Genomic DNA, 25,034 nt, shown 5'->3' with positions numbered 1-25,034 from the left:
GGTTGGTCAGTGTTTAGTTCTGCTCATTAACATAAGTCAGTGTTTAGTTCTGATCTGCTCATTAAGGTTGGTCAGTGTTTAGTTCTGCTCATTAACATAAGTCAGTGTTTAGTTCTGATCTGCTCATTAACGTTGGTCAGAGTTTAGTTCTGCTCATTAACATAAGTCAGTGTTTAGTTCTGATCTGCTCATTAAGGTTGGTCAGTGTTTAGTTCTGCTCATTAACGTTGGTCAGTGTTTAGTTCTGATCTGCTCATTAACGTTCCAATCCCGTCCCTCTTCTCTCAGAGTATTTTGAACACAACAGCTTTGAGCAGTTCTGTATCAACTACTGCAACGAGAAGCTGCAGCAGTTCTTCAACGAGCGGATCCTCAAGGAGGTGAGCAGTCTTAACGTCAGAAAACCACCAAGAGAGCTCCCATAAACCACACTAACCAATGATAGCTCATTGATATGTCCTTGGCTTTTCTTATTTCCTCTATATCTGTCTCTTTCTGTCCCTACATCCCTGTAAGCTCTCTCTCTTTCTCTTCCTCCCTCTCTCTCTTTCCTTCTCCCTCCCACTCTCTCTCACTCCCTCTCTCTCTTTCCTTCTCCCTCTCTCTATCTGTCTCTCTGTCTCTCTGTCTCTCTCTCTCTCTCTCTCTCTCTCTCTCTCTTTCTCTATCTATCCCTATGGCGCTCTTCCAGCTCTCCCTTGTTAAAATAGTAATTCCTCAGAAGAGCATGAGGAGGCTCCTCTCCCCTCCCTTGAGATCTCTGTTCCCTGGAGGTCTTCAGTAAACCCTGCACCCTCCCACTCCCAGCAGCTCCTTCTAGCTGCTCCTCCTCTAACTGGAGCAGTGGAGACGGAGAAAGACTAGAATACTGTCGTGTTGGACTTTTCTTTTAATTCTATCAATGTTTTATGCAGAGAAATTAAACTAAATGTGTATTAATGAGTGTGTGTGTGTGTGTGTGTGTGTGTGTGCGCGTGTGTGTGTGTGTTTCTGTCTGTGTTTCTGTCTGTCTGTCTGTCTGTCTGTCTGTCTGCCCGCCTGTAAACAGGAACAAGAGCTGTACCAGAAGGAGGGTCTAGGGGTGAACGAGGTTCACTACGTGGACAACCAGGACTGCATCGGTACACAACCTTTACCTCTATATAATGTCCTCACAGACACAGACATGCTGTGTTGTGTGTTATGTCCTCACATACACCGACATGATGTCTATCGTGTAATGTCCTCACATACACAGACATGATCACATACACAGACATGACAGAGATGGCCTGAAGGGTTCACTGAAACCCCACACATCCTCTCTGCTCTTCAAGCTGTGTGGTTACAGTTTAACACAGCAGACGCGTTGCAACATTTGAGCGTTTTGGGTTTAACAGAAGCGGTCAGAAGCATGTGGGGCGGAGGCGTCTCCAAGCGTCAGAGAAGAACAGACGGACGGTCATCTGTCTGGGAGGGGAGGGGGACTTGTTAAGGGGAGGCAGGGGGAGGCAGGGGGACACAGGGCCTCTCTGGTCTCTCTATTTTAAGCCTGGGTTGTAGCTGTATTTAAATAAATAGAAAGATTCACATGATGATCTCTCCACGTGTCCACTCTCAAATGAAGGGTAAATCTGTAAATGTGTAATATGAAATGTTGTGGCCTGAACATGACCCCGATACAGCGAATTACATTAAATTCATAAAATTAAGGAAAATAAATGGAGCAAGAAAGACGCAAGCCTTCCAGTAAGCTTTGAGTTCAAAAGGCTTTTGTCATTCAGGTTTTCACACAGGGGTTGTGTGAACATCATTTAGTTGAGTTGTGATGCCCGTTCAGACATCATTAAGCCGTCTCTAAAGTCAGTCCCGGGAACTCTGTCATAAACCTGGTTATGAATTATCCTGAAATATGACTCAATGAATCTCTCAATATGTGTGTATCGTGGCTTAAACAGCCGAGCCAAACAAAAAGCACCAATGGGGGAAGAAACATGTCCACCATAATGAAAATGTCCCATACACACAAACACACATGCATCTTCTGCCTCTTAAAGAACGGCCGTGTGGATAAATGCTTTGTTGTTTTATCACTTTGTGCTCCTTCCTCTATCGGGGGCAGTGCTGTTCTGTGATGAGCGATTTTTCTGAAGTATGAATGTTCTCCTCAGACCTGGTGGAGGCGAAGCTGGTGGGGATCCTGGATATACTGGACGAGGAGAACCGCCTTCCTCAGCCCAGTGATCAGCACTTTGCTGTGGCGGTTCACAGCAAGCACAACAAACACTTCAGACTGACAGTAAGACCTCTGAGTTCTGTTAGCTCCTGCCTGCTCTCAGGTCTGTTAGCTAAATAATATGGAGATGTTGAGGCAAACGAATTTAAGATACCCATGGTTCTCCTGAATGTAAACTCTGGACATCTAAACTCTAGAGAACAAAGACATCCTAATCCAAAGCATTGTTTCAAGGGCTTTAGTTAACTTGAACTTGAGCAATGACTGACTAAGGAATGGACTCTCAGCAAACGGGCAATATCTCTGAGTAACGACTGGACTTTCAGTAAACGGGTGATGAGTCTGAGTAAGGACTGGACTCTTAGTAAACGGGCGATGAGTCCGAGTGAGGACTGGACTCTCAGTAAACACCCACATCCCTTCTGCTTCAGGTTCCTCGTAAGTCCAAGCTGGCCGTTCACAGAAACGTCCGCGATGACGAGGGCTTCATCGTCAGGCACTTTGCCGGGGCAGTCTGCTATGAGACGGTAAATCACACTCACAAAGAAAGGTTATTTTAAACCATGCTGAAACTATCCATGTTATGGCAGTCATTTGCCGTAAGCCACAGTAATCATCCTGGATGGATCTGAATCATTTGGTATACTAACGAGGGGTGAACTAACGATGGGTGACCTAACGATGGGTGTACTAACGAGGGCTGTACTAACGAGGGCTGTACTAACGATAATGAATTAACGACAGGTGAACTAACGATGGGTTTACTAGCGAGGGGTGAACTAACGAGGGGTGAACTAACGATGGGTGAACTAACGAGGGGTGAACTAACGATGGGTGTATAAACAAGGGGTGTACTAACGATGGGTTTACTAACGATGGGTGTGCTAACGATGGGTGTACTAACGAGGGGTGAACTAACGATGGGTGAACTAAGGATCGGTGTACTAACGAGGGGTGTACTAACGAAGGGTGTACTAACGAGCGTTGCCTGCAGAAACGCTTCGTGGAGAAGAACAACGACGCGCTGCACATGTCCCTTGAGTGTCTGGTTTCCGAGTCGAAGGACAACTTTGTGCGCGAGCTGTTCGAGAACAACGCCAAGGACTCCAAGCAGAAGGCCGGCAAGCTGAGCTTCATCAGCGTGGGGAATAAGTTCAAGGTACTGGTGACACTACTGAGCTTAGACTTAGCTGAACGGCTCTGTGTATGTGTATGTGTGTGTGTGTGGGTGTGTTTGTGTGTGTCTGTGTGTGTGTGTCTGTGTGTCTGTGTCTGTCTGTCGTTGTGTGTGTGTGTGTGTTTGTGTGTGTGGTCTTTGTGCCAGAGGAATATTATGTTATCCTTTTTAATTTAAGCTGGGGTAGGCAGTTTATTCAATATTATTTCTTATTTTAACATCCCGACACCAATAAATCAATCAAATGCTCTGACAACAAAAACCCTGGATTCTGTGGCTGTAGCAGGCCTGTAAGAAACGTCTCATTCTGGCCGGATGCAATGAATGGACGTCCTACCTGCCTTTCTGCCAATATAATAGATTATTCTGTAAATAGCATTGTGTACATTGACCTCATTTTATTGACAGGATTATGCAAAGTGCAATTCATTCATTTAAAATTGATATCAACCATGAGAAACATAAACCCAGGGGCCGCTTCCTCCGCGCCCCTCCCGAACCCCCTCCTTATATAAAGGTATTTATATTGACCTGGGGGTGCATTCCTCTCAAAAGCGTGTCACTGACAATTGTACAGGAACGCTGTGTTCTCTGTCCGTTTCAAAAACCCCTCTGTGGATTTTTGGAAAGTTTGTGCAGAAGTTTTTTGTTGTTTTCTGTCTTTTTTACTTCTTCTGTTTCAGCAATTCACCTGCTCTGTTTTCTATCACAAACAACAAATAAGACAAACACAGATAATGGAAGTGTGTGTGTGTGTGTGTGTGTGTGTGTGTGTGTGTGTGTGTGTGTGTGTGTGTGTGTGTGTGTGTGTGTGTGTGTGCTTGTGCGTGCGCATGCGTGTGTCTGCTTGTGTGCCTGTGTGTGTGTGATTCACTAACCATCAGTACTCCTACATATGGTCAATATTGCGTAGGCAACAGTTCAAAGAGAAAGGCTCAGATATTATGGTGCAATGATGACGCGTAAGCAGTCAAAGCGTATGAAAGTATAGATCTGAACAGGGACATGTTGGAGCAGGAATATCAGTGTTCTGCAGGAATTCAAATCAATCTTATTACGTGAACGCATATCATTATGTCACTATTGTCATCATTGAAAAAGTTACTTCGGAGCCCCGTTTTTATTGTTGTATCACTGCATTGCTTTCTGTTTGTTTTCCCATGGTTACGCAGTACGACTATCAATGATCCGAAACTCATCTTAAACGTACACTGGCACAGTTCTTCATTGTCACTATTTTAGTCCTGGTATATATATATACATTATATACTAGGACTACGCATTAGTTCTACTGCAGGTTAATGCTTGACTGTGATGCACTACACCTCTCTAGGGCTGAAGTGTGATTCAAAGCACATGTTGTTGAATGTAAAGCGTCTGACTCTACGGATCTTCTCCACGTCCACAGACCCAGCTGAACCTGCTCCTGGAGAAGCTGCGTAGCACGGTGAGTACCAGCTCCTCCTCAGGGGAGCTTCTCCTTATGAGGTCCCCCCCATGGTCCCATGAAGAGGACCTCCTGGTCTCCTGAGGAGCACCCCATGAGGAGTTCCTCCTCACATAATACGTTAGCTTCTAGCGGAAATACATTTGGGATGTTTCTTCAGCCTTCTGACCCCCTGATGCTCTGTGCTCCTCAGGGCTCCAGCTTTATTCGCTGCGTGAAGCCCAACCTGAAGATGGTCAGCCACCAGTTTGAGGGAGGGCAGATCCTCTCCCAGCTGCAGTGCTCTGGTACGAAGAACATAGATCTACATATATAGATACTGTATTCACATCCTCTCCCAGGTGCAGTGCTCTGGTACGAAGAATATAGATCTACATATATAGATACTGTATTCACATCCTCTCCCAGCTGCAGTGCTCGGGTACAGACAACATTTATCTATATATAAAGATACTGTATTCACATCCTGTCCCAGCTGCAGTGCTCTGGTAATGCAGACATAGATCTTCATATATAGATACTATACTCACATCCCTTCCCAGCTGCAGTGCTCTGGTAATGCAGACATATATCTTCATATATATATATACTGTATTCTCATTCTATGAAAGACAGTGTAATGCTATGTGAGTCTGGTTAGGGGAGGATGTGAATTATCTCACTAGGTGAACCATTCATATTGCCCCAGTAAGGGACACGCACATCAGCAGAATACTGCAAGTACAAAATATCACTGCATTCATCTGTATTAAGGGAGGTTATGGCTAGCTGCACACACATACACAGATGGATACACATACGCAAGCACACAAACTGACATAGACTATGGATACACACACACAAGCACGCACAACTTGGAACAATGCTTTGCGCATTTTGTTTAGGGACTGCACATGGATATAGAACAGATAGATAGATATAAAAAAGTTTGATATAAAGCTTTTCAAACTTCTTCAACATAGCTACTGCTACTGCTGTTTATTTTAAAAATCTCTGTCTGTGTGTTTCTCTCTCTCCCTCTTTTTCTCTCTCTCTCTCCTTCTGTCCCTAAGTCACTTTTTCTTTTTTTTTCTCTCTCTCTCTCTCTCTCTCTCTCTCTCTCTCTCTCTCTTTCTCTCTCTCTCACTCTCTCGCTCTCTCACTCTCTCACTCTCTTTCTCCCATGTGTGTGTGTGTGTGTGTGTGTCTGTAATTGTGTGTCTGTGTGTGTGTGTGTCTGTGTGTGTGTGTAGGCATGGTGTCGGTGCTGGACCTCATGCAGGGGGGCTTCCCCTCGCGGGCCCCCTTCCATGAACTCTACAACATGTACAAGCGCTACATGCCGGCCAAGCTCACGCGCCTGGACCCCCGGCTCTTCTGCAAGGTGGAGCCCCTGCTTGTTCTGACTCACAGAGACCTTCCTGTAGCAGGACCTTACTGTAGCAGGACCTTCCTGTAGAATGTCCTCATCAGCAGGACCTTCCTGTAGCAGGACCTTCCTGTAGCAGGACCTTCCTGTAACAGGACCTTCCTGTAGCAGGACCTTCCTGTAGAATGTCCTCATCAGCAGGACCTTCCTGTAGCAGGACCTTCCTGTAGCAGGACCTTCCTTTAGAAGGACCTTCCTGTAACAGGACCTTCCTGTAGCAGGACCTTCCTGTAGCAGGACCTTCCTGTAGCAGGACCTTCGTCAACTCCCACCCTGGTTGCTCAGCCCTTACTAATAACGTTACAACATGACATTAACGTTACTAATGGCATGTTTGTTCGTATTCACAGAAAAATCTAGCCGGATGCAAACGAGCTTATGAGTTGAAAATTAGCAATAAGCCGCTTCATCACGTCCCAACAAAGTTTGACCTGGTCTGCTTAACAAAGCTTTTAACCACCACAACAGGAAGCTGAACTCCTGCCTGTGTTTTCTCTTCCCTTCCTCTTCCTGTCTAGGCCTTGTTCAAAGCTCTGGGGCTGAACTCAAACGACTACAAGTTTGGACTCACCAGAGTGTTCTTCCGCCCGGGGAAGGTAGAGCGAGGATCAACAATCACTGATCACTAATCACTGATCAGTCACGACACCTTCTGCTTCACACCAGCCTCTCATCCACACCATGCTCCAATTTTGTGTTTGTGTGTATGTCTGTGTGTGTGTGTGTGTGTGTGTGTGTGTGTGTGTGTGTGTGTGTGTGTGTGTGTGTGTGTGCGTGTGTGTGTGTGTGTGTCAGTTTGCAGAGTTTGACCAGATCATGAAGTCGGACCCTGATCATCTGGCTGAGCTGGTGAAGAAGGTGAACCAGTGGCTGATCTGCAGTCGGTGGAGGAAGGTGCAGTGGTGCACGCTGTCCGTTATCAAACGTGAGTTACGTTCAACACCGTACCTCATGGTGATGTTTGGGTGGTGCACGCTGTCCGTTATCAAACGTGAGTTACGTTCAACACCATACCTCATGGTGACGTTTCGGTGGTGCACGCTGTCCGTTATCAAACGTGAGTTACGTTCAACACCACACCTCATGGTAACGTTTCGGTGGTGCACGCTGTCCGTTATCAAACGTGAGTTACGTTCAACACCGTACCTCGTGGTGACGTTTGGGTGGTGCACGCTGTCCGTTATCAAACGTGAGTTACGTTCAACACCACACCTCATGGTGACGTTTCGGTGGTGCACGCTGTCCGTTATCAAACGTGAGTTACGTTCAACACCACACCACCTCACAGTGATTAACATATGAATAGGTCAGGGTTGATGACCATTCAGTTCCTCCATCAAAATAGTCAAGAGGACACAGGGAAAAAACATGATTTCTTTGATCCATTATCCACCCATTTCCAAGTGATTGATTTCCACCATCCAACAAAGTCAATTCTGGCGACAAACTGATCCTTGTAAAAGGGTTTCAGGGTGATGAGTTGATATGCTGTCAGCACGACCGCTGTCCTCCGTCCCCGCCCCCACACACAGACCTTCACTCTGCTTCGACTGGTTTCCATCGCAGCCCATCTGTTTTCTCCATGGTCTTCAGGCCCGGAGTCCTTCCTTATCTCCACTTTGATGCGCCTTCTGTCACTGGCACAGAAATACACATTAGCCAGTTGTGCCGATTTTTGTTTTGCTCTTAGAAAAGAAAAGAAGTATGGTATTTTGTTTGTTCTTGTTCAGCAATAAGAACCCAAAGATACCAATATATGTAAAGTGCTTTGGCAGTGTCTGTTGTGAGGAATGCTCTGATGGAGTCTTGCTTCTGGAGTGTTGCAGCTCTCTGTATTCATGTAGTGGTTAACCGCGTCTCCATGGGCCCAGGCTCACACAGGCGAAACAATCAAGGCTTCATCATCTCCCCGGGGTGCGGACAGCCGGCGGGTTCATTGTATGGATGATAATGTTGGAGCAAACACATCTTCGGGAGAGTGTTTTCCGTTTCCAATCCTTTTGTGTTTTTGTCTGCGTTGACAGTCAGGAACAAGATGCGGTACAGAGCCGCGGCCTGCATCAAGATCCAAAAGAGTGTGCGCATGTGGCTCTGCAAGAAGAAACACAAGGCCCGGTAAGTCTGCATCCAGGCCCTCCACCATCTCCAGGTACAGGGATGGTGGTGGTGGTGTGGTGTTGGTGTTGGTGGTGGTAGTGGCCTTGACAAGAGGATACTAGAAAGTACATAGATTAAAGTTTTCATTTGAGCAATGCCTTGGGAATACTTACAGGACTCACACAAGATGAGCCTGAACAAGCAGAGTTTTACCGATGACGTGTGATGCAGAAGATTGTATCAAGCTCACGTCTTCAACTTACAGAAAGAAGAGGGAGTGTAGACGTGGGAGTATACCCACAGGGGAAGAGAGCATGTCCCACCCTGGCTCTGAACTGGAGCACAAGAGAACAATACAGTGTGTCCGAACCGGGTCACACATCCCGAGCCGGGCCTTTTCACCACAAACCATCAGCCCTGCCTCGTCCCCTTCCCCTCTGCTCCTCCTGTGGTTCTGACTGTTCCCCCCCTCTCAGTCCCTGAAGCACATCCCTCATTGGGTCATTTAGGGGCCGCTTTAACTAGAGCCACTGGGCAGTGGTTCGGCCCCTGGTTCAGGAGGGGCTCCCTCTGTCACCCCCCTGATTGTTCCATTGTCCCCCCCCCCCAGCATCGACGGCTTGGTAAAGGTGAGGAACCTGCAGCAGCGTATGGACCGCTTCAACGAGGCAGTGGGCGGGCTGAAGGAGGGGAAGCAGGAGATGGCCAAGCAGATCCAGCAGCTGGCCGCAGCCATCGAGGCCCTGATCGCAAAGATCAAGGTGAGGCTTCCCCTGTCATCTGGAGCACCGGCTCCCTGCTGCCTCTGAGGGGAGGTCCTTTTGAAATGACCACCACGTGTGTGTGTGTGTGTGTGTGTGTGTGTGTGTGTGTGTGTGTGTGTGTGTGTGTGTGTGTGTGTGTGTGTGTGTGTGTGCATGGGTGTGTGTGTGTGTCTTTGTGCGTGCATGTGTGCGTGCTTGCGTGAGTGTGCCTTTGTGTGTGTGTGTCTTTGTGCGTGCGCGTGTCCGTGCGTGCGTAGCTGAAGGCTGTGAACCCTCACCCTGACCTTTGACCCTTCAGGCCAGGGTGATGACCAGGCAGGCCATCGACGCCGACTACCAGGCGCTGGTGAAGCTGGCGGCCGAGCTGCTGTCCTCCATGCAGAAGAAGAAACAGGAGGAGGAGGAGAGGGAGAGGCTGAAGCACATCGAGGAGGACATGGAGAAGGAGAGGAGGAGGAGGGAAGAGGAGGATCAGAAGCGCAGCCAGGAGCAGGAGGACAGACGCACGTACGTGGGACGGAGAACGGAGACCCCTTGGAGGCCTCTCTCTGCTGGCCAGAGAGGGAAGGGAGCTGTGTGACTGACGGTCCGTCCTGCTCCTGTCTGTAGGAAGGCGGAGATGGAGCTGAAGAGGAAGCAGGAGGAGGAGGAGAGGAAGAAGAGGAAGGTCGAGGAGAGGGTCACCCAGGTTTGGACATGCTCTATCCTGTCTGTCCGTGTTTCTGCACTTTCACACGTTTCACTGCAATCAATCATTTGCCATTTCATATTGTATTTCTTCATAGGCTTTGGGTTATCATGCCTTAGCCCCACAAATCCAAACCCATCTCCTCCCCTAGGTTTGCTCAATGCTCCTTCGTCCTCATCCGAGACCCAACAGGTCCTCGTTTGTGGCGAAGAGACTATTATCCTATTAGACATACTACTTATCCTTTAGGCATTGAGACATTCCTTCTTCTAGGGCAGTAACCCATTTACATACTTACATACAGTACATACATACATTCCTGTTTACCTAATCTTTAATGAAGGGATTAAAATCTTAGACCACAATTTATGCAACTTGGCGACTTTGCAGGTCCCTCTTCCAGCCTTCCTGTGTGAGAGAGAGGCAGTCATTGGTTGGCCCCTCTGTCTGCCATAGCAACAGCTTTGTTCATGACATTGATCAGATCCCCCTAGGGCTCCCCCCCTGCCCTGTCCCCCACACCCCCTGATCTTGATGGATGACTCTACTTCCTGCTGAGAATCTGGCGAGGAAATAGGGCTTTGCACCAGCACGCCTCGCGGGGGCTTTTATCATCATCCCCCAGCTCGTCACCCATCCTCCATCGCCTTGACCTCCGCTACTCTCCTCCTCCTCACCTTCTCCCCCTTCTCCCCCTCACCTTCTTCTCCTCTGCATTCCCTGCTGATAATACGACACAGATGAAGGGGGAAAAAACCCAGGATCCTCCTCCCTCCGTACACCACCTCCTCTCACTCCCACCCTCTGACCAGCTGCTTTGATCAACGTCTCTCTTCAACTCTCTCCATCTCTCTCTCTCTCTCTCTCTCTCCATCTCTCTCTCTCGCTCCATCTCTCTCCCTCTCTCCCTCTCTCTCTCTCTCTCTAAATCCTCCTTAATCCTCCATCAGCCCTTGACCAAACCAACGTTCTTGGAGGGCTTTTATCGAGGTGACGTCTGTGCCTGAAGACCTTTAGATGAGATCAAAGCTGGTGTTCCCGCTCGTGCGCTTCACACTTCTGCCACGCCAGCTCTTCTATCTCGCCCAGAGGCATCATGGGTATTTGCATGCTGTCATGGTGACTTGCTTGACGTCATTCTGTCATCAGCCTCCTCAGATATTCCTCTTCAAGTCCAGAGCCTGAAGTCTGAGCTTCAGATTAACCCATAAAGCAGGAGGGGGGGGAATGCTCATCCCTTTGGAAACTTCGTTTTCTATTTTTCTCCTAGAAAGAAAGGAAAGATGATTGTTAAAAATACTTCCTATCTTTTATGGTATCTCATGAGTCTATTTACATTTTTGGCATATGTATATTTGGGTGGGACTGAATTTGGCTGTGCACATTTTTACACATATTTATGGAAACATACCTGTTCTTATTTACCTGGAGAAATCTTTTGTTAGGCATTAAATAACATTCATAAGGCATATTCATGTTTATTACATTTTGTTGACAGTCTGAATTCATATTGACCTTTGTACAGCTCTCCTCAGGAATGTGTTTGGTCTAGACTCTCCAGGCCTTAATGCTGCCGTGGCCCCTGGGCCCGAATGCTGCCCCTCATTAGGAGCTGTTCACACAGCCTGGCACCGCCAGGGAGATTACACCTTCTGAACCACCCCCGCACAACGCATCAGACTTATAGACGTCAATATGAATTATGTTTGATACATAATGTTCATAATAATAATGATCATCTTAATCATGATAATTGATTAAGAAAACCAAATTGTACGGTCTCCTTTAAAGCATTCTAACACTTCCTCCCCCTCCTCCTTCTCCTCTTTCTCCTCCTAATTCTCCTCATCCTTCAACATGATCCTTCTTCCCCTCCTCCTTCTCCTCCTCCTCCCCCTTCTCCTTCTCCTCCTCCTCTTTCTCAACCTAATTCTCCCCCCCCTTCCTCCTCCTCCTCTTTCTCACCCTAATACCCCCCCCCTCATCCCCCCCCCCCCCTCCTCCCCCCCTCCTCCTCCTCCTCTTCCGCCTCCTTCCTCCACCTCCTCCTCCCCCCCCAGGCGGAGCTGGAGGCCCAGCTGCTGTTGGACCGGGAGGAGCAGGCCCAGTGTGTGGTGATGGTGGAGCAGGAGCGCCGCGACCGGGAGCTCGCCATGAGGATCGCTCAGAGCGAGGCGGAGCTCATCACCGAGGACGGACAGCTGGACGCCAGCCTGCGGAGGTACGGTCCCTGAGGGTCCCAAAACACACACTTAGTGTCCCCACACACTTAGTGTCCCAACACACAGTGAGTGTCTCCTCACGGTTAGTGTCCCCTCACACTTAGTGACCCGTCAGACACACTTAGTGTCCTGTCACAAACTCTTAGTGTCCCGATCACAATTAGTGTCCCCTCAAACTTAGTGTCCCCTCACACTTAGTGTCCCCTCACACACTTAGTGTCCCCTCACATACTTAGTGTCCCCTCACACTTAATGTCCCCTCTCACACTTAGTGTCCCCTCACATACTTAGTGTCCCCTCACACTTAATGTCCCCTCACACACTTAGTGTCCCCTCACATACTTAGTGTCCCCTCACACTTTATGTCCCCTCACACACTTAGTGTCCCCTCACACACTTAGTGTCCTCTCACACTTAGTGTCCCCTCACACACTTAGTGTCCCCTCACACACTTAGTGTCCCCTCACACACTTAGTGTCCCCTCACACTTTATGTCCCCTCACACACTAAGTGTCCCCTCACACTTAGTGTCCTCTCACACTTAGTGTCCCCTCACACACTTAGTGTCCCCTCACACACTTAGTGTCCCCTCACACTTAATGTCCCCTCACACACTTAGTGTCCTCTCACACTTAGTGTCCCCTCACACTTAATGTCCCCTCACACACTTAGTGTACCCTCACACTTTATGTCCCCTCACACACTTAGTGTCCCCTCACACTTAGTGTCCTCTCACACTTAGTGTCCCCTCACATACTTAGTGTCCCCTCACACTTAATGTCCCCTCACACACTTAGTGTCCCCTCACACACAGTGTCCCCTCACACACTTAGTGTCCTCTCACACTTGGTGTCCCGTCACACACTTAGTGTCCCCTCACACTCTTTGTGACCCAAAACACACTTGGTGTCATGCAAACACATAACACATTTATACTTTTACATAAACACATTTCTAGAAGCACAACACACACACATACATGCATGCACTGCCACCACATGCTACTGAATGGCTCTATTGTGGGTTTTGAAACTGTCGTGTTTGTGCATGCGAGTGTGACCTCTGTCTTGTTGCTGTGCTCTACCCCAGTCAGGAGTATTTCTTAGGTCTGCCTATATCTTCATCCGCAGCCAGGTTCATGTAAGACACCTTCATCATCATCATCATCCTCATCGCTACCACCGCCTGTAGTGTGAGCTAGCTCCTGTAGCTAGCGACCGCACAACATAGCAATAATAATCTCACACTCATCCCTGTCCTAATCTTCTCTTATTAATCATGCAAGCAACTGAAAAACGATTAAATTGTGTTTTGGGGTTATTTTGAGGAAGCTAATGAGATACCTACGTAGTCCAACATAACGATAATTATTTATTATTATTATTTATAAGAGTTTATATCTCGCTAGCTTCCAACGATCAGATTTCAATTCACACTGCATGGTAAGGTTACTAAAGAGCTAATGGATCACAACGTGCCGTTTCATCGAGCAATATGTGCCGCCAATGACGCACCCTTACCCTCATCCTAACATACCCTCACCATAATCCTCAGTCTCACCCTAACCCTCACCCTAACCCTAACATACCCTAACCCTAACCCCCCCCAACCCTCACCCTAACCCTCATCCTCATCCTCACCCTCACCCTAAAATACCCTCACCCTCACCCTAATCCTCACCCTCAGCTTTACCCTCAACCTAACATACCCTAACCCTCACCCTAACTTACCCTAACCCTCACTCTAACCCTCACCCTAACCCTAACATACCCTAACCCGAATCCTCACCCCAACCCTAACGTACCCTAACCCTCACCCTAAAGTACCCTCACCCTAACCTGAAAAAGCGAATGGATCACAACGTCATCAACGTCATCCATTTTCATCAAACAACCCCTCTTCCCTTTGGTCCTGGGGGATCAAAGGGAAGAGCACTGGCTTTAAACCTCCAGGAAGACGAGAACATCAGCGTTATTAGTCAAGCTTGGGGGAATTAGCAACCTATGCTACCATCGGGGATGGTAGATGAGTAATCCCCCAGACTCCCAGATATTAAGCCCCTTACGGCCCTGGAAATAGAGGAGGTAAATCCTCTCTTATTATTGAATTAGCTGCCCAGCACAGCAGGGGGTGTAGCTGAGAGCAGCTCAGACATGAAGAGTCTCTCTGTAGGGAGAGAGAGAGAGCCGTACTCAGTGTGCATTGAAGGTGTAGTCGACTACCCATACATTGGTTTGAAACCAAGGGCTATGTGTTTATATACATTTAAATCACACAGTATGTGATTGAAAGGGTCAGATACTGAATTTCCGTTTTGCTGCAGTCTGTTGTCAGATGGGAACCAGTGCATCCTACAAGAGTATAGGTAGGGTCTATGTATACAGGAGTATAGGGTAGGGTATATATATATAGGAGTATAGGGTAGGATGGCATGAATACTTTGATCTCTCACCACACAGACAACCTGCCTATGGCCTTGTTTGTTTTCATACAGATTGTTAAATGTTAAAATGTATTGTGATATCTTTATTGATTTGATTCAGACAAACTTGATGATTGGCTCTTCTTCACCAGATTTTTCCATACTTGAAAAACAATCTATTCTATCCCCACGTTCCAAATCATCTGCATTAACAACAATTGACCTCTCCCTCTCTGCCAACAGAGAGTCTCTCTCTTGTGCGGTGGTTCCCTCGACTGTCCCATTCCCTGTTGTATGTTGATCCACTTCCTGTCCCCCCCCCATATAGTATATTGATCCACTTCCTGTCCCTCCCCTCAGGGGTCCTCAGGTCCAGGCCACTAAAGCCGCCGCCGGCGTCAAGAAGTACGACCTCAGCAAGTGGAAGTACGCCGAGCTGCGTGATGTCATCAACACATCCTGTGGTAAGTAGACCGCCCCCAGCCCCCCACTGGGGGAGGTGGGTGACAACACACATATATAGAACACTTCATAACACACCCCCACAAAGCGCCCAGTGATAAGCGCCCCCCCCCCGCCAACAGAGCGTCCAGTGTGCACGCTTTACACCCCTGGCCTCCTCCGTCTTCCCAGCATCATTTATTTAGCCACTGTCGTTAATAATTCAAATGTCTCACATGCGGTTTCTGTTACTCAACCCTTACCTCAAAAAGTCATTTGGGCTACGCCGTCTCTTGGCAAGGTGCCGAAACACACGCACACACACACGCCTACGCACAGTCACACACATGCACCTATACACACACATACACACAGACACACACATATATGTGCACTGTCACCCACACACCTCTACAGACACTAAAAAGCATATGTACACACACACAGACCTATAAATATGCACACACACGCGCACACTTATGTGGTCCATCTTCCATACATTCCGTTACACCTGCAGTCTCCCATCATGGAGACTGCAGCCGGATGAGGGGAACACAGCTCTATTGAAATATGACGCATGAAGAAAAGGCTTGCAGAGGTAGAAATAGAAGCAATAGCTCCACTTCCCTCTGAAGGGGGAATGGGGCCAGGATGTTTTTTCCATTCAGATGCTAAAGCACCGTTTAGTGTTTAGTTTGGGAACCACTCCAGGCTCTGTGTTGACTTTGATGTTTATTCAAAGTTTAAAGTCTGATCATACGTTGAGTCTCAGCCATTATGTTTAACCTGCCACCGGCAGTAGAGTAATGATGTTAAATGGTTGTGTAGTGCCATCTTTACATGAACTTCTTATGGTTTAGGATAGTGCCATATTGAAGTGGTCATGAAGTACATGCTGACGATGACATATGTCATTCATATCCATTAATTATGGGGATTAGTCTTGTGTTGGGATATAGATGAAAGTGTAAGTTGTCTGGTGTTGTGATATAGGTGGAGGGTAAGCTGTATTGTGATATAGCTGAGGGTTAACTGTGATATTGCTGAAGGTGTTGTAATATTGTAAGACTGTCTTAGGTGTCCAGACATTGACCTGCTGGGGGCCTGCAGGGAGGAGTTCCACCGCCGGTTAACTGTGATATAGATTAATATTAACTGTGAAATAGGGGACGTTAACCTGTGATATAGCTGAAGGTAACCTGTGATATAGCTGAAGGGACCTGTGTTGTGTGAAGACATCGATCTGCTGGCCGCCTGCAGGGAGGAGTTCCATCACTGGTTAACTCTGATATAGATGAAGGTTAACTGTCTTTAATTGTGATATAGGTTAACTGTGTGTTGTGTGTGCAGACATCGACCTGCTGGCCGCCTGCAGGGAGGAGTTCCACCGCCGGCTGAAGGTCTACCACGCCTGGAAGTCCAAGAACAAGAAGAGGACCGACGAGGACGACAACCAGCGGGCCCCCAAGTGTGTGACCGACTACGGTCCGTGGAGACGCTCTCACACTGTCTGTGTACAATTAGTGTATAATTTAGATTCTCATCCAAACGGAGGTCTTGGGGCTGTAGGGGGCCGGGCCATGGGGGGGTGGCCGATGCTCAGTACTGATTATCTCGTAGTACGTGCCGTTTACAAGTTCGATATAAAGCATCTGATCCACGGAATGTCAGGGCGACCCGATAACATCTAATGTCTTTAATAATGACGACTGCAGATCGGCTTGGCCCGATCTAATCCTTAGTGTGAGAGATCTGATCCGAGAGCGCTGAGGGGCTAATGAAAAACGATCTAAAAAGAGGAAAACAGAAACTCTTTGAATTTGTTCCTCACAGAGATTTGCCAGCTCTTAGACCTCTAGAGATTGTGTGATCACGTCACCTGACTGGTTGTCTTCTTTTAGCTGAACGGAACCATGTGATCGTGTGATCATGTGATCATGTCATCGTGTCACCTGACTGGTTGTCTTCCTCCAGCTGAACAGAACCCGTCGCCCGCGGCCACCGCCGCGCCACAGGAAGTGACCATGAACCGGCAGCAGCGCTACTTCCGTATCCCGTTCATCCGGCCGGCAGACCAGTACAAGGACCCCCAGAATAAGAAGAAGGGCTGGTGGTACGCGCACTTTGACGGGCCCTGGATCGCACGCCAGATGGAGCTGCACCCCGACAAGAGGCCCATCGTGCTGGTGGCTGGTGAGTGGGCGATGAGAAGCTCTGATAGGCTGGGGGCATGGGGGGGGGAAGTGTCTTTGGGCTTCAGTGTTGGGTCCGCTCTGTAATATGGTATTATTATTAATCTTCTTCGTGTTTACCTGTTCTTTTCTTCCACCTCTTCCTACTCCTTTTCTTCTCCATTATTTCCTTCTTCTTCTACTTCCTGTTCTTCTTCTTGAAATTCCTGTACTTTATGCTCTACCTCTTCATCTTCCTCTCCTTCTTACCCTTCTTAATTTTCTTCTTCTTCCCCTTGTCTTCCTTCTCCTCTTCTTCTCACTCTTCCTCCTCTTCACCCTCCTCTTCCGATTCCACCTCCTCTCCCTCTTCATCTCCCTCCTCCTCCTCTTCTCCCTCCTCCTCCTCCTCCTCCTCCCCACTGCTCCTCCACCTCCTCCTCTAAAGGGAAGGATGACATGGAGATGTGTGAGCTGAGCCTGGAGGAGACGGGTCTGACCAGGAAGCGTGGCGCTGAGATCCTCCCGCGGCAGTATGAGGAGATCTGGGAGCGCTGCGGCGGCATCCAATACCTGAGGAGCGCCATCGAGAGCAAGCAGGCGCGGCCCACCTACGCCACCGCCATGCTCCAGAACCTGCTCAAATAACCAGAATACCAGAACCCGCTCAGATGAACCAGAACACCAGAACCTGCTCAGATGAACCAGAACACCAGAACCTGCTCAGATGAACCAGAACCTGCTCAAATGAACCAGAGAAGAAACACACTGACACACACTGCATACACACTGACACACACACAGACACACACGGGGTACTGCAGGGATATATGCTGAACACAAGAGAGTCAGAAGGGGGTTACTCTGACAGGGTCACTATAACAAGTTGTCTTAGTTGATTTCACTTTGTGTTTATTGTTTGGGTTGAGCTCAGTCTTCTTATGGAGCAGCATCGTTGAGCATTCAGCCGCTCTGCTTGATGCTGTCATGAGGCCTTCAGACTGCAGATCACTGCACTGTTTCCCCGGTAGACACTGCTGTAACATGAAGACATGGAGCGACTAGATGTAGTTTTATTTGAACTTTGTTAGAAAGTCGTAGAAAATGTTTAAAAATATCACATCATGTCTGGTTTTACATTTCTTTTTTCTTTGGTGCATTAAGATGTTACTTAAACATGACATATTAGACTACATTATAATACATAATAATGTGAAGCAACAAATGGATTTAAAGGAAAAGTGTTCATTTATGCTAAACATATCAAAGTGGTGTTGGTTTACTTTTTATTATCATTGTTTCCTCATAAACACTTCCAGAGCAGTGGCATATACCCAATATATATCTTCCAATTATGAAATAGGTCAGACAAAATTTGTTCTAACCATTTTGTGAATTTCCATTGAATCTGTGTCCCTTCTTTAATGCATCTTTAAACAGTATAAGCTGCATTAGAAGTAGTGCTGTGAAAACGTAATGAGCCTTCTCATAATCTGTCTAGTATCTTTCTTTTTGTAATCACCGTTGAATCCCGTTTGGCAGATTGATTTTCTCTCGTTTGTTAACTGGAATCTTTTGTGTTTGTGTGATTTGTCCTGGAAGTTGATCATTTAATTTGACCACAAGTCATCATCTCAGCTCAGAAATTCACATTTCTCTAACCTATATTGATTTTGTGAAAGATTTGGTTGAACTTGTAATTGTTTCTGCTTTTCCTCTGGACTTGAATGCCTGTCAATGCTTGAATTGATTAGTAAATAAATACTGCAACCACATATTAAACCGCTGTTTTTGCCTTATTTCATCTAGAGAACCGCCAAGTGGAAATAAGACTGCTCACTTAAAACAGACGAAAAAAGTTTCACGTTTTTTTCCAAAAATTGTTTATTCTTTGCCGCAAAATGTAAAATGTACAAAAATGTCCGGATGTTGCAGGGTCGTTTGTTGACATCCAGCTTTCCAAAACCCAAACGGCTGACGTTGTTTACACACAGCAGGACAGAATTCCTTTTTTTTTCCAATTCCAGTTGACTCTCCAAGGTGATCAGTATGTACATTCTTACAGGGCTTTGAGAAACATTAAACAACACACAGCAATGCACGCCTCCAACCTTCAGTTAGAATCAGAATCATGTTGTTTATAAAAGCCTCATTGTGAGAAAAGACATCCTTAATCAAGGTGTGAACATTTCTTTAATACCGTACAGGGAAACATTAAGAGTGAGCGTATTACTTCATTTGTGTGTTAAAGGTGCGTTGTCTACAGAGGAGATCTTCACAGGACTGAAACATCAATATGCTCTCTCTCCCGAGGCCTGGCGTGAACACAGGTCTTGTGACTTGCTGGTCGAACTAAAATAGGAGAACTTACGGATCCTTTAGGATAACTCCTTCCTTAGAACTAATTAGAATAAAGTAACTATCTTCAAACTAATATAGGAGAACTCACGGATCCTTTAGGATTACTTGTTTTTTAGAACTAATTGGAATAAAGAAACTATCTTCAAACTAATATTGGAGAACTCACGGATCCTTTAGGATAACTCGTTCGTCTTGTCCGAACGAAGGTCTACACGTTCGTACAGACAAAGAGAAGATTAAAGCTAGAAATAATAGGACGTGCACCGACACCTAGGAGTAAAATCGGTACCCTCATTTGATAAAAAGCGTTACAAATTATCTTTGTCACCCCGGGGATTTAACTGTTTTGCTTGTCGAGTTTGTCAAATCTGTATTTTTGGTTTGCGTTTGAATCCTTTTTACTCTTTCCCGCCCTTTCCACTCACCCCCCTCACCCCCCCCCCCCTCACCTTCCCCACCTCTTTCTCCTGCTCTTCCTTCCACCCTTCCCCACCTCTTTCTCCTGCTCTTCCTTCCACCCTTCCCCACCTCTTTCTCCTGCTCTTCCTTCCACCCTTCCACACCTCGTCTGTACCCTCACCCACTCTCTCTTGCTATCTCTCCCATCTATTGTTCTCTCTCCCCCCCCTCATTTCCCCACCTCTTCCTACCTTTCCTCCATTTCAAACTATCCCTACCTTCCCCACCTCCCTCCCCCTTATGTTCTCTCTCCCACGCTCTTCCTTCTCCCCTTTTCACACCTCGTCTGTACCCTCACCCACTCTCTCTATCTTGCTCTATCCCTCCCTATCTCTCGCTATCCCTTCCCCATCTCTCTTTTGATAAAAAAATAGTATTCATTTAGTTGAAAGAAGGAGGCCAAACCCCTATATATTGTCAGTCAAGATGACGTTATAACTTATTTTTTTAATCTTATTTTTTGCGTATAGCACAACCGTCGAAAATTAAAGCAGTCATCCACCCTACCACTCGTCCACAGAAGTCCAGGGGTCAACCAGCGCCGGGGACACTGTTGAGCTCAGGGAAATTCACACATCACCAAACTGAGGAAGTGAGGCCCGGCCAAAAGGGGAGTGTGGTAGTTAATACTGTCCAAACCAGACGTAGCCTAACCCACATAAACGTCTCTAGAGGCATAGTATATGTGTTAGGACTAGATTGTCTGTTTTTGTGTTTGTTTGTGTGTTTGAGTGACTGTGTGTGTGTGTGTGTGCTGAAATAAGGGGAGCCATTCCCAAATTAAGAGCATATTATTTTGGATAATTATAATTACAGTGTTTTTTTTTCAGCAACTTTAATTGTTTTAACAATCTGTAGAAGTTTGCATTTTTCAAAATGTATTCTCTTTTCTCTTCAGGAGGTGGCGATATAAGCAGTGAAGGATGCCTAACACTCACCAACTTTAAAAGTTTACATTCTTCTACTTGTATTCTCTTTTCTCTTCAGGAAGTGGCAGTATAAGCGAAGGATGCATAAAACTCACAAACATTAATTGTTTTTCTAGATTTCCCGTTTGTCTGTTTTTGTGTGTTTTGTGTATTATGACAAGGGTGCACTAGACACTGGTTGTGTTATGAACATAAATATTAGAGATGGTTAAAATAGACACGGGGATTAACTACTAAAATAATACGATTAATTTAATCAATAATGCGAATGGTTTTCACCAATGTGCAAGGGGGAATTAGGAGTGCGGCTACTGTAATTCAATTCAAATAATTTTTTTGAAAATATTGAATCTTATTGGCTAAATTACTGCACTAATCAGTTACCGCATGCAAACTAACAGAATAACACTGCATGAGATGCTCATGGGTCAACTATTGCCTCCATTGGAGCGACTGCAATAGATATAATTTCGTACCACCAGCATGCATGCATTCATCATCATGTATTCAATAAGTAGAAAAGGACCTACCAAGGGAGTTGGAGTCTGGTAACCGGGTTTATCTCAGAGTGTTCAGGAGAAAGTGAAACAAGCCCAGGAGAGAAGGACCAATCAAAAGTCACCAGAGCAACGCCAGCAGCTAACCAAGTGGAAGGTGTTGCACATGGTACCATCTCATCCACTGCACAAGAACCACCACACGCTTGGAACCACTGCCGGCACCAGATCATGCTGCCATCCCAGCCACCATCCAGAGCTAAGACCTGATAGACCGGGGAGTACGACGGGAGAGGACTGGCTGTGGCGTCCCATTCTGCCTACTGCTGAGGGGTAAACACTGTAGGCGTGGAGCCTTCCCCCGTCGGTTAGACGTGGAGGTGGAGAAGAAACCAACGACCCCAAGAGGCCTGGGCGCCAAGCACAGACCCAGCATCTTCCCCGGTGGAGCAGCAGTAATGATGGCCTTACAAAGGACTGGAACACCTCACAAGAAAGAATTGACAACACTCATGGAAACAATGCGGCTGACACAGCTGCTAAAACAACTGCCCTTCCATCTACCATCCAAGGCTCCCTGATTGTTGCGGAAGAAAACCGACCCCCACTCCCAGCAACCAAGGCAAACCTTGCTCTCATGTAAGCCAAGCGCTGGAAGTACAAGGCATAACAGTGTGGTTCCACCAAACCCACTGTACTCCAGCACCAGAACCACAATGGTCCCAGACAGAAATCCAACAACACCTCCAGGAAAACTTCCACCAACGTTTCACCGACCCTGGTTTCAGATCCAGAGTCACCCCAATAACACCATCAAAGCTGAGTACAACACAATTATAACCAACAAATGGAACTTGGAATCACTATTGTGTTTTTTTGATGCTGCAATTTAGATGTCATTTATATTCCCCAACCCTGATGCTGTGCCCATTTTTTGTATGATTACTCACTGGACATAGACCAAGAGGACGACGTGGACGCGGCGGACACATCCACACAGACTCCGACTACAGCGGATCCCTCCTATCAGAGCCACCGAGTGAAGTCCATGGAGCGCGGGGGTTCACCTCTAGGGTGTGCTCAGTCGTGGTCATGGTGAAGCAAAGAGAACTCCACGGCCATTTAGAGGAGGTGATCCAGCTACCAGGCTGCCAGCCACCAATCAAATAATCAATATTTTGCAAATGCCTTGCATTTTTGTACAAGTACATGAAGTTCTGTCAAGCTAACAACAGTTATGAATGGTTTGTTCACCACATAATGGACAACACCGTATAAGGTTTTAATGATTTTTGTAGATAAGTTCAAGACTACAAAGATGGCCACTTTGCCATTTCCGCTTAAGAAAAGACAGACCAAGGTTTACCTGGGTAAATTAGAACATGTAGGCGTGGCTTATTTACCATTCCGCCCACTCCCAATATAACTGTTTGTTTACCTGTGTTTGGCAGATGCTTCATGAACCACCTCCAGAATGCAAGCCCGTTTACCTTGTGTCTCTGTTAGAAAAAACGACTTGTTGAACATTTACCACTCTCCGAGTCATACCTAGCACGAGACCACCATACAAAAAAGGAATAAAATAGTTTTACATAAGTCTACGAGAAAGCAGAACACATAAGTATGGATGACGGATGATGGAAAGAATCAGTATATTTTAAATACATTTGTGACAGTGCAGAAAGGAAAAAGGAAAGAGTTTTGTTTTTTGATTGTACTCTAGTGGTCATTCGGTACGTTTTTTTTTTGGCAGTAAATCACGATTTAATCTATATGGTTGTATGATTGGAAGTCGTTTATTGATTGGTTTCACTGTGATCTTTATTTTTCGATCTGCAGGTTAAATACCGGAACAGGAACAGGCTCATGGGTGTGGGGTTTCCACGCTACAAAGTTGAACAGTAAAACCAAACAACAAAGAGAGTAGTTCAAAGTCCGGTCCATGTAAGGCTAGGGGGTGGAGCCAGCAGGTTGCCAGATATCTCCCTTTAATTACCACTCCCCTCGCTCCCTGCCGTCTGCAACAATACGTTGAGTGGCAGCCATTATGTTAACCTGCCACCTGCAGTAGGGTAATATTGTGATAGGTTAACTGTGTGTTGTGTGTGCAGACATCGACCTGCTGGCCGCCTGCAGGGAGAAGTTCCACCGCCGGTTGGAAGAGGAAGAGGACAGGAAGAGGACCGACGAGGACGACAACCAGCGGGCCCCACAAGTGTGTGACCGACCACGGTCTGTGGAGACACTCTCACACTGTCTGTGTACAATTAGTGTTTTGACAGCTCTTAAACCTCCAGAGATCGTGTGATCATGTGATCATGTCACTTGACTGGTGGTCTTCCTCCAGCTGAACAGAACCATGTGATCATGTGATCATGGGATCGTGTCACCTGATTGGTTGTCGTCCTCCAGCTGAACAGAGCCCATCGCCCGCGGCCACCGCCGCGCCACTGGAAGTGACCATGAACCGGCAGCAGCGCTACTTCCGTATCCCGTTCATCCGGCCGGCAGACCAGTACAAGGACCCCCAGAATAAGAAGAAGGGCTGGTGGTACGCGCACTTTGACGGGCCCTGGATCGCACGCCAGATGGAGCTGCACCCCGACAAGAGGCCCATCGTGCTGGTGGCCGGTGAGCGGGCGATGAGAGGCTCTCATACGCTGGAGGCGTTGGGGGAAAATGTCTTTTGGCTCTGTTATATGGTATTATCATTCATCTTCGTCATGTTTTCTTGTCCTTTTCTTCCACCTCTTCCTACTCCATTTCTTCTCCATTATTTCCTTCTTCTTCTTCCTCCTGTTCTTCTTCTCCTACCGTCTTCCTCCTCTTCTCCCTCCTCCTCTCCTCTCCCTCCACCTACTCCTCCACCTCTTCTTTCTCCTCCTCCTCCTCCTCTCCTTCCTCCTCCTCTTCTTTATCCTCCTCCTCCTGTTCTCCCTCCTCCTCCTCCTCCTCTTCCTCCTCCTTCTCCTTCCCCTCTCCCTCCTCCTCCCTCCTCCTCCCCACTGCTCCTCCACCTCCTCCTCTAAAGGGAAGGATAACATGGAGATGTGTGAGCTGAGCCTGGAGGAGACGGGTCTGACCAGGAAGCGTGGCGCTGAGATCCTCCCGCGGCAGTATGAGGAGATCTGGGAGCGCTGCGGCGGCATCCAATACCTGAGGAGCGCCATCGAGAGCAAGCAGGCGCGGCCCACCTACGCCACCGCCATGCTCCAGAACCTGCTCAAATAACCAGAATACCAGAACCCGCTCAGATGAACCAGAACACCACAATCTGCTCAGGTGACCAGAACACCAGAACCTGCTCAGATGAACCAGAACCTGCTCAAATGAACCAGAGAAGAAACACACTGACACACACTGGATACACACTGACACACACACAGACACACACGGGGTACTGCAGGGAGATATGCTGAACACAAGAGAGTCAGAAGGGGGTTACTCTGACAGGGTCACTATAACAAGTTGTCTTAGTTGATTTCACTTTGTGTTTATTGTTTGGGTTGAGCTCAGTCTTCTTATGGAGCAGCATCGTTGAGCATTCAGCCGCTCTGCTTGATGCTGTCATGAGGCCTTCAGACTGCAGATCACTGCACTGTTTCCCCTGTAGAACACTGCTGTCACATGAAGACATGGAGCGACTAGATGTAGTTTTATTTGAACTTTGTTAGAAAGTCGTAGAAAATAGGGATAAACTATCACATCTGTTCTTTGGTGCATTAAAATGTTACTT

General features: G+C 47.1%; 1 protein-coding gene across 1 annotated transcript in view; it reads left to right on the top strand.

Annotated features, from left to right (window-relative positions):
- The window catches only part of myo6b (myosin VIb), a gene marked incomplete at its 3' end in the record, with an annotated part of 38,568 nt that extends 14,039 nt beyond the window's left edge, over nucleotides 1-24,529 (top strand). Inside the window, exons 15-36 of the mRNA XM_079752743.1 lie at nucleotides 289-380; nucleotides 1,049-1,121; nucleotides 2,151-2,278; nucleotides 2,647-2,742; nucleotides 3,210-3,374; nucleotides 4,801-4,839; nucleotides 5,033-5,126; nucleotides 6,072-6,202; nucleotides 6,766-6,843; nucleotides 7,043-7,172; nucleotides 8,272-8,362; nucleotides 8,955-9,105; nucleotides 9,407-9,615; nucleotides 9,718-9,796; nucleotides 11,857-12,017; nucleotides 13,108-13,158; nucleotides 14,801-14,904; nucleotides 16,232-16,351; nucleotides 16,856-17,074; nucleotides 17,501-17,695; nucleotides 23,711-23,929; nucleotides 24,330-24,529. Of these exons, the coding sequence (XP_079608869.1) occupies nucleotides 289-380; nucleotides 1,049-1,121; nucleotides 2,151-2,278; nucleotides 2,647-2,742; nucleotides 3,210-3,374; nucleotides 4,801-4,839; nucleotides 5,033-5,126; nucleotides 6,072-6,202; nucleotides 6,766-6,843; nucleotides 7,043-7,172; nucleotides 8,272-8,362; nucleotides 8,955-9,105; nucleotides 9,407-9,615; nucleotides 9,718-9,796; nucleotides 11,857-12,017; nucleotides 13,108-13,158; nucleotides 14,801-14,904; nucleotides 16,232-16,351; nucleotides 16,856-17,074; nucleotides 17,501-17,695; nucleotides 23,711-23,929; nucleotides 24,330-24,529 (2,825 nt within the window). The remainder of the gene's footprint in view (nucleotides 1-288; nucleotides 381-1,048; nucleotides 1,122-2,150; nucleotides 2,279-2,646; nucleotides 2,743-3,209; nucleotides 3,375-4,800; nucleotides 4,840-5,032; nucleotides 5,127-6,071; nucleotides 6,203-6,765; nucleotides 6,844-7,042; nucleotides 7,173-8,271; nucleotides 8,363-8,954; nucleotides 9,106-9,406; nucleotides 9,616-9,717; nucleotides 9,797-11,856; nucleotides 12,018-13,107; nucleotides 13,159-14,800; nucleotides 14,905-16,231; nucleotides 16,352-16,855; nucleotides 17,075-17,500; nucleotides 17,696-23,710; nucleotides 23,930-24,329) is intronic.
- Nucleotides 24,530-25,034: the final 505 nt, after the last annotated feature.

This window comes from Pollachius pollachius (assembly GCF_949987615.1).
Source record: "Pollachius pollachius genome assembly, chromosome: 15".
Lineage (NCBI taxonomy): Eukaryota > Metazoa > Chordata > Actinopteri > Gadiformes > Gadidae > Pollachius > Pollachius pollachius.
This window is presented reverse-complemented; position numbering and strand designations above follow the sequence as displayed.